The 19,159-nt window shown below is 34.4% G+C and overlaps 1 protein-coding gene across 1 annotated transcript; it reads left to right on the top strand.

The window, feature by feature from the left end:
- The first annotated feature begins 17,167 nt into the window (after positions 1 to 17,167).
- On the top strand, positions 17,168 to 18,957 carry LOC133322187 (serine/threonine-protein kinase OSR1). Its single transcript, XM_061531231.1, has 2 exons — positions 17,168 to 18,444; positions 18,535 to 18,957. The coding sequence occupies exons 1-2, from the start codon at positions 17,197 to 17,199 to the stop codon at positions 18,928 to 18,930; spliced, it is 1,644 nt and encodes a 547-aa protein (XP_061387215.1). The 5' UTR covers positions 17,168 to 17,196; the 3' UTR covers positions 18,931 to 18,957.
- The last annotated feature ends 202 nt before the right edge of the window (positions 18,958 to 19,159 follow it).

Here is a 19,159-nt window from a genome sequence, read left to right on the forward strand (position 1 = left end):
TATTTCTAAAGTTATAATGTGTCTTTTTTATACCCTTCACCACACTGTGGTACAGGGTATTACAGTATTGTTCGAAACCTAAGCAACTTTTCCTTAGTAAGTAATCATAGTATTTTATTATCTTGTTTAATTGAATTATGAAAAGTACTTATTTTGTTAACTATTGCATTATACAGTCGACACTATACAGTCGACTCCGCTTTACTGAAACGGAAAAAATTTTGGATTTTTGAACTGAAATAAATTTCAGTTATCCGAACTCATTATAAGCGAAACATTGTTTATTTTTACGAATTTCAATAATCTCTATTTCATAGCGAATTTGTAAGTTTCGATTTTTTTGAGAAAATAGACGATAGAAATTAAAACTGTTTAACATGTTCACTGCTTATGGGAATTTGATTATGAACTGTAAAACTTATGAACTTGTAACGAAATCCAGCGTCTGCCTGTTGCAATCGTAAGACCTATCTTAAATACAACGTTTTGTTTTAAGAACCTAAAATATCGGCCGATTTTAAGTCTTTTTAACAGCTGGCTAAGCTGTAATACCCAATATGAGGTTGTAAATGAGTATAATACTTCCTTGCAAAACTTGTCACCAGACCTCAATCCCATTGAGAACCTTTTCAGAATTTTAAAACGAAGGATTGGAACACGTCGCCTTAAAACAGACAGGAACTAATGAACTGCTTAAAATCAGAGTGGGAAGCTATACCAACAAAAATTCTAACAAATCTTGTAGAATCAATGCCAAAAAGATGTGTGGCAGTGATAAAAAATAACGGGTATCATACGAAATATTGAAAGTTGCTTAGGTTTCGAACAGCTGCTTTGTGAGTTAATTTTGTTTTCATTTCTTTATTTTTTCCGAAGAAATATAATTTAAATTTGTTGTTATTTTCAGATTATAGACACATAGTATAATAGTAAATAAAATATATATTTTTTATAAATCAATTTAACGATATCATATAAGACCATGACTACATACTAAGAAAAAGTTGCTTAGGTTTCGAACAATACTGTATGTCTTTGTGCATATGTTTGTAACAGGCAAAAGGAAACGAGATAGACACATGGTTCCTTTTGAGAATATGCATAGAATCACTTTCTGAGTCGATTTATGCATGTCCGTCCGTCTGTCCGTCTGTAGATGTTAAATTGTAAACAAAGTACAGGTCGCATTTATGATCCGATTTGGATGAAATTTGGCACAAGTCACTTATTCGACCCAAGGACGAACCCTATTGAAATTGGGGAAAATCGGTTCAGATTTAGATATAGCTCCCATATATATTTTCGTCCGATATAGGCACCAAAGTACCTATATATCTTTCGATTTGCAAGAAATTTGGCATAGCGTACTGAATTAGGTCCAGAATGATGTGTGCTAAGTTTCGTGAAAATGGGTTCAGATAGAGATATAGCTCCCATATATATATATATATATATATATATTCGTCCGATTTAAGGTAAACGGGGCACCAAAGTACCTATATATCCTTCGATTTGCACGAAATTTGGCACAGCGTAATGAATTAAGTCTGGAACGATGTGTGTAAAATTTCGTGAAAATCGGTTCAGATTTAGATATAGCTCCCATATATATTTTCGTCCGATTTTAGGTAAATAGAGCACCAAAATCCCTATATATCGTTCGATTTGCACGAAATTTGGCATAGCATTCTGAATTAAGTCTAGAACGATGTGTGTTAAATTTCGTGAAAATCGGTTCAGATTTAGATATATCTCCCATATATATTTTCGTCCGATTTTAGTTAAATAGTGCACCAAAGTCCCTATATATTCTTTGATTTGCACGAAATTTGGCACAGCGTACTAAATTAAGTCTAGAACGATGTGTGTTAAATTTCGTGAAAATCGGTTCAGATTTAGATATAGTTTCCATATATATTTTTGCCAGATTTTTTGTAAATGGTGCACCAAAGACCCTATATACCCTTCCATTTGCACGAAATTTGGATTTATATGTAAATGAGGAACTCAAAATGTGGCCGAAGATGTGACAACTTTTGATGAAATCGGTTTAGATTTCGATATTTTGCTTTAAATTTATTTACATAATTTTGTCCCATTGTAAGAAGCAACTCTATATCTGATCAAAATTTAGTATAGGTTGCAGAATGACATGTTTAATTTCATGTTAGTGGTCCTTCAAAAATGCGATGTCTGTTAGGATCCCATCTGTTGAATATACCCAAAGTGGTGAAGGGTAGAATATAGTCGGCCCCGTCCGACTTTACTTCTTTCCTTACTGGTTTTCATATGTGCAGTGAATGGTTTTTGTTTACAAAATTTTGATCTAATAATCCAACAAAAAGTTACCGACTTTGACTCCTTTATTCTAAACTATACGATTGAAAACCTTTTAGAGGTTAAAAATGGAATTTATCATTAATTATGCTCACAGTGTTTTTACTGTGTAAATATGATATTTTACTACCCTAACATACAAAGAAATTGTTTAATAAAAAAATATCAAAATTAAGTTTTTGTTAGACGATCGAACACCTCATCTACAATCGATCACATTTATTTAAATTTTGGGGTTAGTAACGATGCTAATATTATACACGGTGAGAGTATTTTTAGACTTTCGCTAAATGCTGCTAATTACCCCTAACAATAAAAACCATTTTTGAGGAGATAACAAAAATCCCACTAAGAGGGAACTGTGTACGATAATTGAAGCTGCATCACGTTTAAAATATTTAATATGGTTTCAATCACATGATACCATTATTCACATTAAACGTCAGTGATTTTAATATATCTATCGATTAAAATAGGTTAATTCTCCATGAAGGTGCATGTGTCAATATTTATAGGTACGATCCACGTTTTTCAAAGACATCTTACTCAGATATGTTCATTCAAACGGTTACGTATTTTAATATGGGGCACAGGTGCCACTTCTCAGGCTTATTTTAATTTTACATACAGTCAAACATCTTTACAACGACATGATATATCTGATTTTCAAGATTATGCCTAGGAAAATTAGTATACATGTTATCAGAATATTTATAGCATTGATGCCCAAGTCAAATAATTTGTTAGACAATTGTGGAAAGGTTTTTCATCGCCCATTGCGATAATATAATACTCTTAAGCTTTGTGTGGTCTTTGAGTGTTTATGTCGATCATAACGTAGTTTGATGATATGAAGCACTGTTCCCATAAAGGGTCAACTGTCAAAGGACAATGTTAAAAATTTAACGAATAGAAAAGCATGTGATAAACATTTAACGAATAGAAAAACATGTGATTTAAAGATTTTTAAATTTTCTAGAATTATGTTAATTCGTCTTAAAATTATCCTCGCACATTTGTATGTAATTTGCCATATTCACTTGAGTGAGGCCCCACTATACCAATTTGTTTTGCCTCCTTTGTAAGAAAGCTAACAAGCTTTTCGCACTTTGAAGAAACTTAAACCGACCGCGGGAACTATTTTAATAAGGTACCAGTGCGTCTAGATAATGACCCCTTCAATTGAATTGAAATGAAAATAGAAAATGGCTTTATTGACTTAAACCAATCCAACAACCAGGTGTTTTTTCTTCTATCTTAATTTGAATCTAAGTCACATTCTCCTAATTACGTGTAATGACCATTTGTATCGTTGTTTGTGAAAAATATCATTATTGACTGAAACTGGGCAAAGGTAAGCAGAACGGTGGGCGGCTAAGATATTTTATCGAACGTGGAAACATCAACAAATACCACCGATGATTTGGAACAATAGAATGTGAATGAAACGTATTGAGTTGAAACGTTAACTGAATGTGAGGAAGAGGGCTGCCAGTAAATCAGGCGTTCATTTTGAAATTAACACCTTTTTATTGTTATTCTCATTTGCCTGGTATTCGCCAATGGTTGTTGTGTGGTGCGTCATTTAGAGTAATTTCGTAAACTGAACTTGTAGTTTTTATTTTAGCTTTTATATATTTCGCCCAAAGGACTGGACGGCTTTAGTTCATTGTGAGGTATTGCCGATATCGTTAAATATTCGTACAACGCTCGGTCGTCGATATTTGAAATTTTGTTTAATGCAAAATTTTAAAATCGCGTGAAAAAAGTGATTTAAATGGTTTTCGACTTGCAAATAATCAGTTATTTCGTTAACCTGTGGAATTTTAGCATAGACTCGAGAGTAATTGGTTCCTAACACTAAACGCTGACCACAACTCTCACCTACTGCCAATATCGGACGAATCTTACCGAGGGTTCTGGGTGAGAACCGCAGTGAAAACAGTTATTGCCCAGGATGCAGTTTTTATTCTTTGGCTGTTTAAAACCAAGTATGTAGTATGTTTTTAATTAAGAGATTGAGTGAGATTTATAAGAGTTGCGAACAACTATATAACGAATTCATACGTACATAAAATACAAATAAAACAAATAAAGTCAATTCCGTTTTGAAATAAAAAAAAGATTTCTTTTGTCATTAGACACGAAATATTTTTGTTGTTAGGTTGAATTTTTAACAAAACACCACAGTGGGTGGCATGCAGGGTAGTAAAATAGGTGATAATTCACACACATCTGTGTTTACCAGAAGGAGAATTGAAAATCATGATGAAATGCTAAATCATGTGACATCGATCTGATTGACTGTTTTTCATTGAAACAATACATATTAAATGAAACTTAAATATATTTGCTTTAGTTTGAAAGATGTTCGTATGAGTTACAGAATTACAGTGAGTGTATTAAGTATTTTGCCTCAATATAAATTTGACAAAATTATAATATATACGCCTAAAGCCAGCATACTAAAGATGTAAAATTAATTATGTATGATGGGATATGTTTGTGGACATATTTAGATCTTATTTCTGCAAGAATCACTGCGAAAGACCTATTGGTCACGAAAGTATCGGCCAAAATCTATACCAACACAAAAATGATTATCACAAAAAAGTATTTTGCTTTTTATTATCATTTTTGAAAAAATCATTATATAACACACGCTTTGTCTTTTTATAGTTACCATTGCGGGTAACCACATACTAAAAGCGATTTGGCGACGATTCCAATAAACCACGGCATTTTATCGCGAATATTTTCTCACACTTACGTTCAATACATTCTCCAACAATTTTTCATTTAATATATCGTAATTTCTCGTCCTAATCTCAAAATGAGAGTATTAGATATGGTCGTCGCGGCTTCAAAACATCCCAAATAACTTTAGAATAACAAAAAGGAGGTTTTGCAAAATAAATCGCGAGGACAGGACCTTAAAAACTATTAAAACCAAAATCCGACAAACATATTATTAAAAAAATATCGCGAAACCCCATTTTTCTGACTTTGAAAACTTTATGGCACTCTTTAATATGGCAGAAGCTCAAAATGCATCTCTAAAAAAATTCGAAAGATGATTATAAGATCTCCGTCGAATGTTTCTAAAATTTATAAACGAAATGGCAAAATTGTCATAAATGTTATTTCGTTTATCTCCAAGGATAATATAGGCTTATACATACATTTACAAAGTGCCTGCGAAGTAGAATGTAGAAAAGATATTATTGGGTTTTAAATTATACAAAATGGTGGTTATTTCATGTGGGATATACATGGATATCTAATTTTGTTTAAACCAATCGTATATATTCTTCTACATTGAAATTGGATTCGAATTTATATGTGGCATTTATATCCAAGGACAGAACTTGGAATCTTTTAATGACATATCATGTTCATAGTTGGAATTTATTTTCCAAAATGCATGTTTGGAAATTCTAAAATTTGTTTATTTCGGTACGCATAACAAAATATTAATGTTTTACCTTAGTTGAAGAATAATAGATATTTCTGTTGTATTTTAAATTCAATTTCAAATTCAACAAATACTATTTTTAATTTCAACGATTCTATTTGAAATTAATTTCAAATACTTCGTATTGCAAAATAATTTCAAATTATTAGTGGAGTTATTCGAATTACAAATTCAAATTTCAAATGATTTGTTTTGATTTCATTTACAATTTGAATTACAATTGAAATGGTTTGATATATTCCACATAATTTTTTTATTTTACCCCGTTATTTCTTTATTTTCCCAATTAAAAGTGCCGACTTCTGATACAGAGGAGAGAACCATTATCATCGCATATAGTATTATCTGATTATGAAAAGATTGATTTAATATAAAAGTGTGTTTATTCTGCAAATCATCTGCTTAAAAATTGCCTATTTGGTTTAAACAGATGTCGCTAATTTTTAACGCGATTCAAGTTGGAGAATATTCCATTTTTTCCACAATAAGCTACAAATAATACAAATCTGTTGTTTGTGTCACGTCAAATAAGGCCAAAAGGGAATTCCGAGGTAGGAAAAAACTTTCTAAGACATTTTGTGACGACTTTGTCGGCGCTTATCCGCAATTACTAGTCGCTTTGTATTTTTTGGCATTTGTTTGTTTTTATTTTTTATTCTCACCTATTTCCCCTTTACTCTCTGTCGCGCACTCTTTGCACCTTGTTAAATAACGACCGTGTAGCAACAGCAGTGAATACAAACACATCGATTGCGTACATTCGTACTCAGACAATTCTATCATTGATTCTCTGGGCGATATTCTCAGTGCTCTTTTTCATTTTATTGCTGCCAGATTTCGCGATCTTTGCAAGTATGCATACAATGTTTTACAATCTTAATGGGCCATTTCGATATGAAACAAATGAAGGTTGTTGTAAACAAATCTTTTAAACTACTGAAATATGACAAACAACGATTTTTAATGCAATTGCAAATACAATTTCTATTTAAAAAAATAAATCAGAAAAATCATTCCATTCGATTTCAGTACGTCTGGCATCCCTATAAACTACTAATATACAGACATATGTATTATAGCGCCCTACCTCTCTTCGTGGCACCACTCAGCCAGCCAGCCCCCATACTTCTCGCTATGGTAAACATTTTGCGCACATCGTCGTAGACATTTATTTTTGTTTGAGTGGCCGATGACGTGTATATGTGTAGTGAGAGTGTGTGTAGTGTATCCCCAACCATAACAAGCTAATAATGTTGACTTATTTAGTTGCTAAAAGACGGTTCGAGTGGCTCAACGTCAATACTGAGTACGAAAATTCGTTCGAAAGCGTTGTCATCATCGTCATAGCAGATGCGCGCGCGTTTCCCCCACAGAAAAGAAAAATTCATTAGCAAATTAATTCGTAACTCAATTAAAAAAATTCTTTTGACATCTTGAATAATTGTTTTGACTCAGTGAAAAAAATATAACCCGCTGGAAACGATGCGCTATTGTGAAATCTAATGTCAAAAACAGCTGTAATATAACGAAACAAATGTTGAAATTTGCAACCCAGAAACGGAAACAAATAATACCGGGAAAATGTAAAACCCCTATTTTCTTCATTTAAATAATATTAAAATTTCCGCTACTTTTAGATTAAAATTATTTTTCGTGGAAAGAGACAGGCTGTTTCTTCGGCCTGATATAAATTCACCTTAAATTAGATTTGTGAATATTAGCATGTTCAGGTTCATATTCTGATATCTGAATAATTGAAGCTACATTTAAAGAAAAAAATTTCTTTTATAATTCTGCAGTTTCGATATGACGATAAACTACTCCTCTCGGTATAGATATTAACTATGTACAGTTGAGGAAAAGAAATAGCACATCCTAACATTTGTTGCCACACTGTATGGAAGCCAGAAAGTACTGACATAGGTATTTCGATTCGATTCTTGAGTATATTAAACTATTTAGGCCAGACTTATTACTATTTTCGCCAGTGTCTTGTAAGCATTTAGTTTACCAACAAATTTTGCTAATCCGGGCTGGTGAAAATTATTCCCACGCAAATGGGTTAATCGTACGTATATTTTATAATTCTCTAAAAAAATTGCATATTTATTGATTAATGGTTGTTTACATTATGTTCTCGGTACATGCGTACATTTGCATGGTCGAATAATAAAACCTTGCAATCGCAAAGAATTAATTTCTCTGAATTAATATTTGTTCTGTTTGCACTAGCACTTTGTTAATTTATATTTTGTTGTTTTTGTATATTTGTATGAATTTTTTGGCAAGCAATGAATGACCTGTTCTAATTTTATGTTCAACATATGTATGCTATACATATTATACAAACGATTGGATATATTAGTGCCCTATATGAATGTATCAGTTTCGATAAAAAAAGAAACATAACTGGAATTCGAATCCCAGTATGGCCTCTTTAAATACCTGTAGGTTGACAGCATCCAGTAATCGTCAGTTTAGTACTTAGATCTGTTCCAAAACCTGCAATATTCATTTTTTTTAATATTTATTAATTTAATTAAAAAGGACACTTTTATTTAAGAAAATAACTATTTTTAATTTTAGATAATGTTCATTCGACTTACTTAATCTATTATAATGTTTAATCGAATTTTTACCGCCCACATCGCTTTGACAGCATTTAGATCAGCTCATAATAGCAGCATTGCGAATACTACATTCGAAAATCCTTTATCATAATTTTAGAAAAGATGGAGTCAGAGGCAAAGAATCAGTAAACAAGTTATCATTTTAAATTTCGTTGAAATTGCTGATGTGTAAATTAAAGATATTTAGCTTCATATCTTAAAATGTTTAAAGATTTGAATTAGATTATTTGCACATATTAATGCTATATAAATTCCAATATTTTGTTGATTTTTTTACTTTTGAACCATGACATAATTATACAAGGTAGTCTCATGTAGTCATATGTTTCCAAAATTGAAGGTTTTAAAATTTAAATGAAAATACCTTCCTTCGAAATGTACGCATATATATTTATAAATATTTTGAAGTTACCTGCATTTAAAACTTATAATTATAAGTTGTAACAACCGTGGTTAAATCTTGACACCAATGTGCAGTTTTAAAAAATATATTTTGTTTAATTTATTGAAAATATGCCAATCGACATATATACAATTTTATGGAAATTCCATTACCCTACCTTTCATAATTATGCCATGTTTTGAATCAATCTGTGATTTTTGTGTGGATTTTAGTCTCCTACCATGCGTAGCTTTTCAGTAACACATTTACCGCGTTGTAGGAGGTTTGCTTGCATTCTCTTTATACACTTTTTACATGACGAATTTTAATTCAATTTATTAATCAAAAAACTGCTCATTTGCCATATTATGAAAATATTGCAATATGACAGTCGAAAAACTAAAAAATCATGCAGGTTGTGGAACAGACTGTTAGAGTAGAAAATTTTGAACGTGGCTTAAGTCCATATTATCTTATATTGAGGTATTTAAGGGTTTGTGTTTGATTTGTTTCTAAAATTATCGTTAAGCGGTATTGATTTTGTTTGAGGCTTTGTGAAATCAAAATCAAAAATGAACTTAAACCACTTTCAAAATAAACGACTCTTTTGTTGATCGAATTTGTTTAGTTCCCTTGAATATTTGAGTTCGACGTAATACGGCCGTACAAACATTTTGCCATAGGCTAGGTTAGAGATGTACGGCGGCTCATGTCAAATTCTGCAACCAGGTTCCCTTGACCATCTGTTGTCGACTACCTCGCCGTAGATCAAGCGGATTGTACCAATGAAATAGCCAATGGGCGGTTGCATAGATCTCTCAATCGGATAGTTGGACGACTGTGAACCCGATCGAGCAAGTTCATCGGCAATCTCATTCACTTCTATCACGAGCCGCCTGACTATGGGTCGATTGAATAATTTTGTTCATCACGTCGGATTGTAGATAACGGGTTAGAGAGTTTTTGAGAACTGGAACAGACTAAATGTTTAATAAATATTTATTCTACAATGTCATTATAGGAAATGTGTATAAAATAACAACGAATGCTTGCGATAATTATGCTCTGCACTGTTAAACAATTTGTGATATTGTTAGATACATTAAAAAATTCAATGTAATGGCGTTTAAAACTACATGACTTCGAAAATTGTTTGGAATTTTTGTGTGGAAAATTTCAATGAATAAGCTAAGCATGACGTATAGTGATAATTGTATTTATTAGTATTTGAGTTAATTATAATGGCGCGTGATTTTCTTTTGTAGGGGTTTCCGCAATTATGCTATTATCTTATGCTGCCGCTTTTTGTCCATATATATGTATATCAGCAATTTATACCTTAGGAAGTAAATAAAAAGTTATCTTTGTCCTATCGACTTTGAAAACTAATTCTAGTCACCACATACATATTAAGTGTATGTATGTTTATTATTTTTGATGTGAGGGGTTCAAATTCCTTCGCAGTTCTAGAGATGTTTTTCAGTGAGTATGGATGGATATGTTCAGATGACCTGTCGATTTTATTAACCTGATTTAAATGCTGATCAACAATACGTATAACCCATACGTATGTAGCAGTTAAATTGAACCTCATAATGTGTCAACATTATCTGTTTGACACCGTGTACTACCCATTTATTTTTGCTTCGTGAGGTTTCGTTTATCTATCAATTCGACGTTGGTTGCCATGCTGATAAAAAACAAAAACATTTTTTTTATTTAAAAATAAAATACACCAACTACCAAACCTATCTTTTTACTCCTCTTCTACTGGTCATTCCAATCATTTCAATTGAATTTATTTAAGCAAAACACAAAAATATATAAAAATTCACAAGAACTTTGTGTGTAGTAAGCGAATACTATTTCGAGATGGAGAGATTCGAAATGTATGTCTGTATGTTAAAAGTCGTTTCATAATTTGCACACGCAAACACCACACAAAGCGCTTTCTTTCACTCACCCCACTGCACTCGTACACACATACATACCTAAATATTGGTATGCTTATTATTTCTTATGTTGGCGTTTTGGATTAAACTTGTTTCGTTGTACGGGCATGCTTTTTTTTACCAGCGAGTGTACAAGTTCGCATACATAAAGTGCATACAGTGCGTGAACAATGTATCCATACACCAATCAATAGTCCAACGTTTTACCATAGCTCATTTATTGATAATAGCAATTAACAATGTGATCGTTTTAGCACAAAACGAACAATATAAGAATTTGAGTCATATATCCCGCCAATAAATTAAACAAATTGCAAAAAAAACCAGTAAGGAAAGTAGTAAAGTCGGACGGGGCCGACTATATGATACCCTTCACCACTATGGGTATATTAAACAGGACTATTAACATGTAATTGGATGAAAAAAGTAATATTTATCTAAATGTGAATCTACCTAGATCTATCCATAAAGTATGTTAATCGACTTCAAACAAATATAAATAAGTCCGTTGGGCTATGTCTGTACTTCTAGAAAACGCAACTAGGTAATTGTATGCTCAATTTTGTGCGTTGTGCACAATTTGATGTCAATCTGACTAACATGAGGAGTCTGATGCCCAATTTACTTGAAATCGGTCGAAAATATATATGGAAGCTCTATCCAAATATTAAGCGATTTCAAACAAACTTGTCACAGGTTAGGTTATACTAATTTCAGAACGTTTTGTTTCTATTGGTTCCTTAGTACGTCAATTACTTAAAATCAATCTATAATAAAAGGGAGCTATATCTAAATCTGGACCGATTTTCACGAAACTTTGCAGACATCATTCTAGGCTCAATTCAGTACGTTATGACAAATTTCGTGCAAATCGAAAGTTATGTAGGGACTTTGGGGCACCATTTACATGAAATCGTACGAAACTATATGTGGGAGCTATATCTAAATCTGGGCCGATTTTCTCGAAACTTGGTAGACATCATTCTAGGCTCAATTCAGTGCGTTATGCCAAATTTCGTGCAAATCGAAAGTTATATAGGGACTTTGAGGCACCATTTACATGAAATCGGACGAAACTATATATGGGAGCTATATCTAAATCTGGACCGATTTTCTCCAAACTTGGCAGACATCACTCTAGGCTTAATTCAGTACGTTATGCCAAATTTCGTGCAAATCAAAAGATATATAGGGACTTTGGGGCACCATTTACATGAAATCGTACGAAACTATATATGGGAGCTATATCTAAATCTGGACCGATTTTCTCGAAACTTGGTAGACATCATTCCAGGCTCAATTCAGTACGTTATGCCAAATTTCGTGCAAATCGAAAGTTATATAGGGACTTTGAGGCACCATTTACATGAAATCGGACGAAACTATATATGGGAGCTATATCTAAATTTGGACCGATTTTCTCCAAACTTGGCAGACATCACTCTAGGCTTAATTCAGTACGTTATGCCAAATTTCGTGCAAATCGAAAGTTATATAGGGACTTTGAGGCACCATTTACATGAAATCGGACGAAACTATATATGGGAGCTATATCTAAATCTGGACCGATTTTCTCCAAACTTGGCAGACATCACTCTAGGCTTGATTCAGTACGTTATGCCAAATTTCGTGCAAATCAAAAGATATATACGGACTTTGGGGCACCATTTACATGAAATCGTACGAAACTATATATGGGAGCTAAATCTAAATCTGGACCGATTTTCTCCAAACTTGTTAGACATCATTCTAAGCTCAATTCAGTACGTTATGCCAAATTTCGCGCAAATCGAAAGATATATAGGGACTTTGGGGCACCTTTTACATGAAATCGGACGAAACTATATATGGGAGCTATATCTAAATCTGGACCGATTTTCTCCAAACTTGGCAGACATCACTCTAGGCTTAATTCAGTACGTTATACCAAATTTCGTGCAAATCAAAAGATATATAGGAACTTTGGGGCACCATATACATGAAATCGGACGAAACTATATATGGGAGCTATATCTAAATCTGGACCGATTTTCACGAAACTTGGCAGACATCATTCTAGACCTAAATGATTAAGCTGTACCAAATTTCGTGCAAATCGAAAGATATATAGGGGCCGTTTACATTAAATCGGTTAAATATATATATGGGAGCTATATCTAAATCTGAACCGATTTTTCCCAATTTCAATAGGGTTCGTCCTTGGGCCCAATAAGTGACCTATGCCAAATTTCATTCAATTCGGATCATAAATGCGACCTGTACTTTGTTTACAATTTAACATGCATAAATCGACTTAGAAAGTGATTCTATGCATATTCTCAAAAGGAACCATGTGTCTATCTCGTTTCCTTTTGCCTGTTACAAACATATGCACAAAGACATAATACCCTGTACCACAGTGTGGTGAAGGGTATAAAGAGCAGATTTATTGTTATTATAAATGTAAATTAAGATTATTTATTGTTCTCCTGGTAACTAAAATTTGGTGTTGCATTTAGTTTCTGAAATCCATGCTCACATCATCATATCAATTACACTATTCTCCTTTGAATTAGTTGACTTTTAAGTACCCGAAAATGTAATTTTGCCCCAATAAAAATCAGCGCAAAGGAACATGTGTTAAGTTTTTTTGAAACTGTTCAGATATAGGCATTGCTCTCCTATTTAATTTGTATGTCTTATGAATTGTGCATCAAATACGCCATGCTCGTCCGATTGATGCGATGTGTTGTCCATATTACTATATTTAATACGGACTAAGTTTCTCAGATTTAGTTTAGATCGGCATAGATTTATCTCAATTATATAACAATTACGTATGGTTTCGTGTATGTACATTATCTTTGTTTAAATTGTTTAACAATGCAGATTTTAGAATTATAATTACTTTTATCACCCCCTACATTTCATATTATCAGAATAGAGTCTTTCTTCGCAATCTTTTTTATTTGCGTGGTCAAATACTTACAGCACCCATTGTGTAACCATATACATATGCGCAAACATATAAATATGAGCATTTCACTGGGGGTAATTGACCTCAAACGCATTGATTGCTATTGAACATGTGAGTAAATGTAAACAATTAAATGACCACATCATTTATCAGTTTTATTCATTGAGTGTTGTGCAAAAAATAAAAGAAGGAACTACACAATTAACAGTGAACCAAATAGGGCTTTTGCTTCTGTTAAAAATTTATAAAATTGCATATTTAGATCTATAGGTTTAACAATATTGTAAAATATCTCTATGTGGAATTTTATCAAGCTTCATCCGTATTGTTTTTTTTTTTCAAATGTTATAAAGAACGAAAAAATTAAGAATACAATTTAAAATTGTCATTATGTGTAGGTAATTCTGATATTTTCTTTCATACCGTTTTTATGAATAAAAAATATCGTGGTTTTCCTGTAGCCGACACAATATTGGGGCACTTAAGGGGACCTCCCCCAATCTCGATTTTAAATTTTCAAGATTTTCATGGGGCTGGTAAATGAATACCAATGCATGTTAAGGTTTGTAACTTTACACATATATAATTGACGATTTAAAAGAGAAGAAAAATAATTTGCAAAATTTGGTTCTTGTTGTTTTTGGTGATTAAAGAAAAGTCCTTATTTTTGATGGCGGGCATGATAACTCATCACTGGAACATCGGAATCCGGAAATTCCAACGTTGTTACAAAGAGTGCATGTATGGCTCTCGTATGACATAGGATTATTGACTTCGCTCAAAAATTAACACAATGGCGGACCTTTGAAAATTCGCCTATTTTTGACCACAAACTTCACCGATTGGCTTTGTCCTAGTTCATACGATAGCTATACACTCCCAGAGAAACGTGTCAAAATTTGGAGCCGATTGGATTATTAGTTTTTGAGTTATCGTGTCCGCAATTCGTAAAAACACTGCTTCGAGAAAAATGCGTTTAAAGTTTGAGAATCACTCTTGCAGTTACTTGATGCTGACACAATAAATCGGCTATATCTTCAAGAATTCCTAAGATTTTCACTTGATTGATTGATTTTCATTTCGTAGGGACATTCTTGAATTAGTGTAGATTCGAAAAACTAAATTAAATTTTTAATATATAAATATGAATTTTGACTGTGCATAGATATAAGATTTTCCGAGCAATGATCCGGGTAAAAGTTGAAAATGATGATGAAATTATACGAATATCGAATTTTAATTTAATTTCGTCTTTATTTACTTTGTAATTGAAGCTAAATTTTGTGTGAGTTTTCTACTTTTTTAAATCGTAAACGACATATACATTAGAACTTTTTACCGGATAACCTACTTTAGGAGGATTTATTTGACATATGTGCAAAGGAATTGACAATTGAAACCCACTAGGTTAACGAAATCCGCTTAAATGTAAACGTACTATTATAACCGTACTCTTTTGTAGCAACGATTAATTTACGTCATAACTCAAAATCCTAAGATACGGCGATTTTGCTCATTATACTAAACATGGTCTTTCATTCCATCAGGAATATCCACCCCCAGATTATGACCTCCATTTTGTCACATAGTGCAACTTTATCTATTCCCATTTCTCTAAAAAAGTTCAATTTTGTTTTGAATTGGATGCATGTTATAACTCTATGCCCAAAAAATTATGTATCAAATTCACGCTTTTAACGATGTTTCATTGACCGTTGAAGTTCAAGGTGATAATAGCATTCCATGACTTCAAGATCGCGTAAGCGACGCTTAATATATGCACTCAAATGCAATGAGTAGAGATGCCAACGAGTCTGTCGTATTCGCAGTGGGCACAATACTCAGCTTTCCCCTCCCCATTATGAGCTTGCTACCCTATTGTTCCACTCGATTATATATCTGCAACGTCGTTTTTCAATGAATGAAATAGCATTAGGTAGAAAACAGAGCCGCCGGATGTTTTGTTAGTTTTCGGTACAGCTGATTCTGTTTTCGATCCAAGCAAATGATAATGACCGCAATTAGTTATTTTTAGAAATGGGAAAAATTTAATTAAAGCAAAGATTACAATGGCAAACGGTCGCGAATTGTGATTACGATGGTATGAGCATTCCCCGCTTATTGTACATTATTTGTACGCTTCTATCCTCACAAATGAGAAAAATGTGGATGTTCGTTTCTGGCTTCTCTAGTTGTGGTAAATGTAAATCGACATAGTTTCGCTTTTTTCTTTCCATGTGTTTTGTTATTATTTGTAGCTAGCATTTTACCCTTATAGGAAATGTATTTTTTTTTTTCTTATCGAATGACGCGAAAAAAATATAGCGCGGTTAGAGGAGATAAAGTAACATATTTATTTTCAATTAGTCATAGCTATGTTTGCAGAACAACATATCCCTGACCAAGAAATTTTACCAAAACTGACGTACCTCACATTATAATACCGTGTGACTACTTTAAATAATACCTTTTCTAGAAGAGGTTTTAGTAGGTTTTGTATAAATAACTTGTTAGCGATCAAATTTTTTCGCTCGATTTCTGATTTGTGCTATCATTTAATCGATATAACTTCTTGAATTCACTGATACTTTTGATACTAACAAGCGGAAACATTTTTATAATAAATACATAACTGGTTGACAACCTAAAAAATATCTAATTGCAATATCGGATATTCTACAGAAGTTACAGCTATACATGACACAGCATAAATGTCACTTATATTTGACAATAATTTAAAAATTTATATTTGAAAGAAATAATACTGTTAATAATCTATGAATATCCGATATCGCCACGCAAAGGATTTTGGTGTCGACCAATGAAAATAATATTCTCATTTTATGTAAAAGCATATTCCTACAGAGGTTTTTTCTCTACTTTACTTTGCAGAAGTCGCCTTCTTCACAAAACAGCCAGGAATATTTAAATTCTGTTTGGTGGCACCAAAATCCAGAAGTAGTTACATAACCTGTACTGAAAAAAGCTGCAGTGATACTTCTAGAACACAAGAGATTCTACAAGAGATTGCAGTCGACGAGTCGGATATAAGTACTGACCAAACCACAGCAACCTACAGAGTTTTTAGCGAAGAGAACGTAACGATAAAAACGCCAAGGGCAACATCAGCACAAGAAGAAGAGCAGGAAGAAAACCTCCACTATAGCGCTATCAATGAATTGGTAATAAAACAACAACCACGAAGTAAGAACGCCTCATTAAATAGTAAAGAGCCCAGCCTAAATTCACTAAACATTGGCGAGAGAGATTTGGTGAAACCAAAATCATTGACAGCACCACCGCGTCTGGAAGGAAATTTCCGAAATTCCTTGAACGATTTACTTTTGGCATCTAGGCGATCCGAGTATCTTCAGTACAGTTGTGCTTCACTCGCTTCTTCAGGTAATAATAATACTAAAAAGACTAAAGAAGTCAGTCACATCGAAGTAGAAGAGAGTAACACCATGTCAGCTTCAACCGCAGCCAGTAGCGCAGGAGGTGCTTCGACAAGCGATAAACAGCCCTGGCCCAATTCGAAAGATGACTACGAGCTGAGAGATGTTATTGGTGTTGGTGCCACAGCTGTTGTCCATGCGGCCCTTTGCATACCGCGTAACGAAAAATGTGCTATTAAACGTATCAACCTTGAGAAATGGAACACCTCCATGGACGAGCTGTTGAAGGAGATCCAAGCGATGTCATCGTGCAATCATGAGAATGTCGTAACGTATCACACTTCTTTTGTAGTGAGAGAAGAGTTATGGCTGGTCTTGAGACTACTCGAAGGTGGCTCCCTTTTGGATATTATAAAGCATAAAATGCGCACAACTAATTGCAAGAATGGTGTGTTTGACGAGGCCACAATTGCCACCGTGCTCAAAGAGGTGCTGAAGGGTCTCGAATATTTCCATTCAAATGGCCAGATACATCGCGATATAAAGGCCGGTAATATTCTCATTGGCGATGATGGCACCATTCAAATTGCCGATTTCGGTGTAAGTGCCTGGTTGGCAACCGGTCGAGATTTGTCGCGGCAAAAGGTGCGCCATACGTTCGTGGGTACTCCTTGTTGGATGGCACCCGAAGTCATGGAACAAGATCATGGGTATGACTTCAAAGCTGATATTTGGTCCTTTGGTATAACAGCCATAGAAATGGCAACGGGCACGGCTCCATACCACAAGTACCCACCGATGAAGGTGTTGATGTTGACCTTGCAGAATGATCCTCCAACTTTAGACACAGGTTCTGAGGAGAAAGACCAGTACAAGGCATATGGCAAGACATTCCGCAAGATGATTGTGGAATGTCTGCAGAAGGAGCCGTCTAAGAGGCCCACGGCTGCCGAACTATTAAAGAATGCATTCTTTAAAAAGGCTAAAGATCGGAAGTATTTGACACAAACATTGCTGGCTTCTGGTCCATCAATGGAGACTCGCGTACATAAGGCTGCAAAACGTCAGCCGGGTCAGTCAGGACGTTTGCACCGCACAGTTACCGGTGAATGGATGTGGTCGGATGAGGAAGACGATGGTAAACGACATTCGTCTGACTCGGAATCAGACGAGCGGCCTGTTAATCGTTTAGAAAGAGCCGATTCTTCCGATAGTGATCGGGAAGATCAGTCAGAACACACTGAACCCACTGCCTCCGTATCTGTTCCCCAACATCAGGCACATGCCTCGCTAAATCAACCTGCGCAAACGCAGCCAGTTCAGCAACCATCATCTCACGGTGGTTTGCAACAGGCACAACAACCACACCAACTGCAGGATGCACTTTTGCAACAACAAATACAACAGTCACCTGCCACAATGTCACCCAATTCTGTGGCACAAGCCACAGAAGCAATGGCGCAGATGCCAGTCCCATCCGTCGATGCTAGTGGTGCTGGGGCCGATGCTCCGCCCGTAAACCTTGTTTTGCGTATGCGAAACATTCGTCGTGAACTGCATGACATTCGTTTCGAGTTCGCTGTGGGTAAAGACTCCGCAGAAGGCATTGCTGCTGAATTGGTCGACGCCGGTCTAGTAGATCCTCTTGACACACAGCCAATGGCTATAAATTTGCATCAGTTAATCGAACAGCGACATGCCTTGAAAACCGTAACGTTCCAATTAAATTCAGGGGTACAACCAGGTGAAGTACCCGATGATCGCTCGCTGGTCGGGTATGCTCAAATATCAATTACAGATTAAAAAATTTCTACTCCAGAGGATGATCACTATAAAGGAGCTCTAGACATGCCCCGAACCCCCCCTATAGACACAAACGCTGACACCATCACAACAGCCTACCCAATAATAGCAAGTTGAATCTAAATCGCATTCGTATTTGCAGAGTATAACACTATTCATTTCGAGTTTGGGAACACTCTTCACCATTTACTACATAAATCTGCATACATTAAAAGGGTCTAGGAATTGC

This window comes from Musca vetustissima, unplaced genomic scaffold (assembly GCF_032173495.1).
Source record: "Musca vetustissima isolate MV318-11 ecotype Yass unplaced genomic scaffold, APGP_CSIRO_Mvet_v1 utg1519, whole genome shotgun sequence".
NCBI lineage: Eukaryota > Metazoa > Arthropoda > Insecta > Diptera > Muscidae > Musca > Musca vetustissima.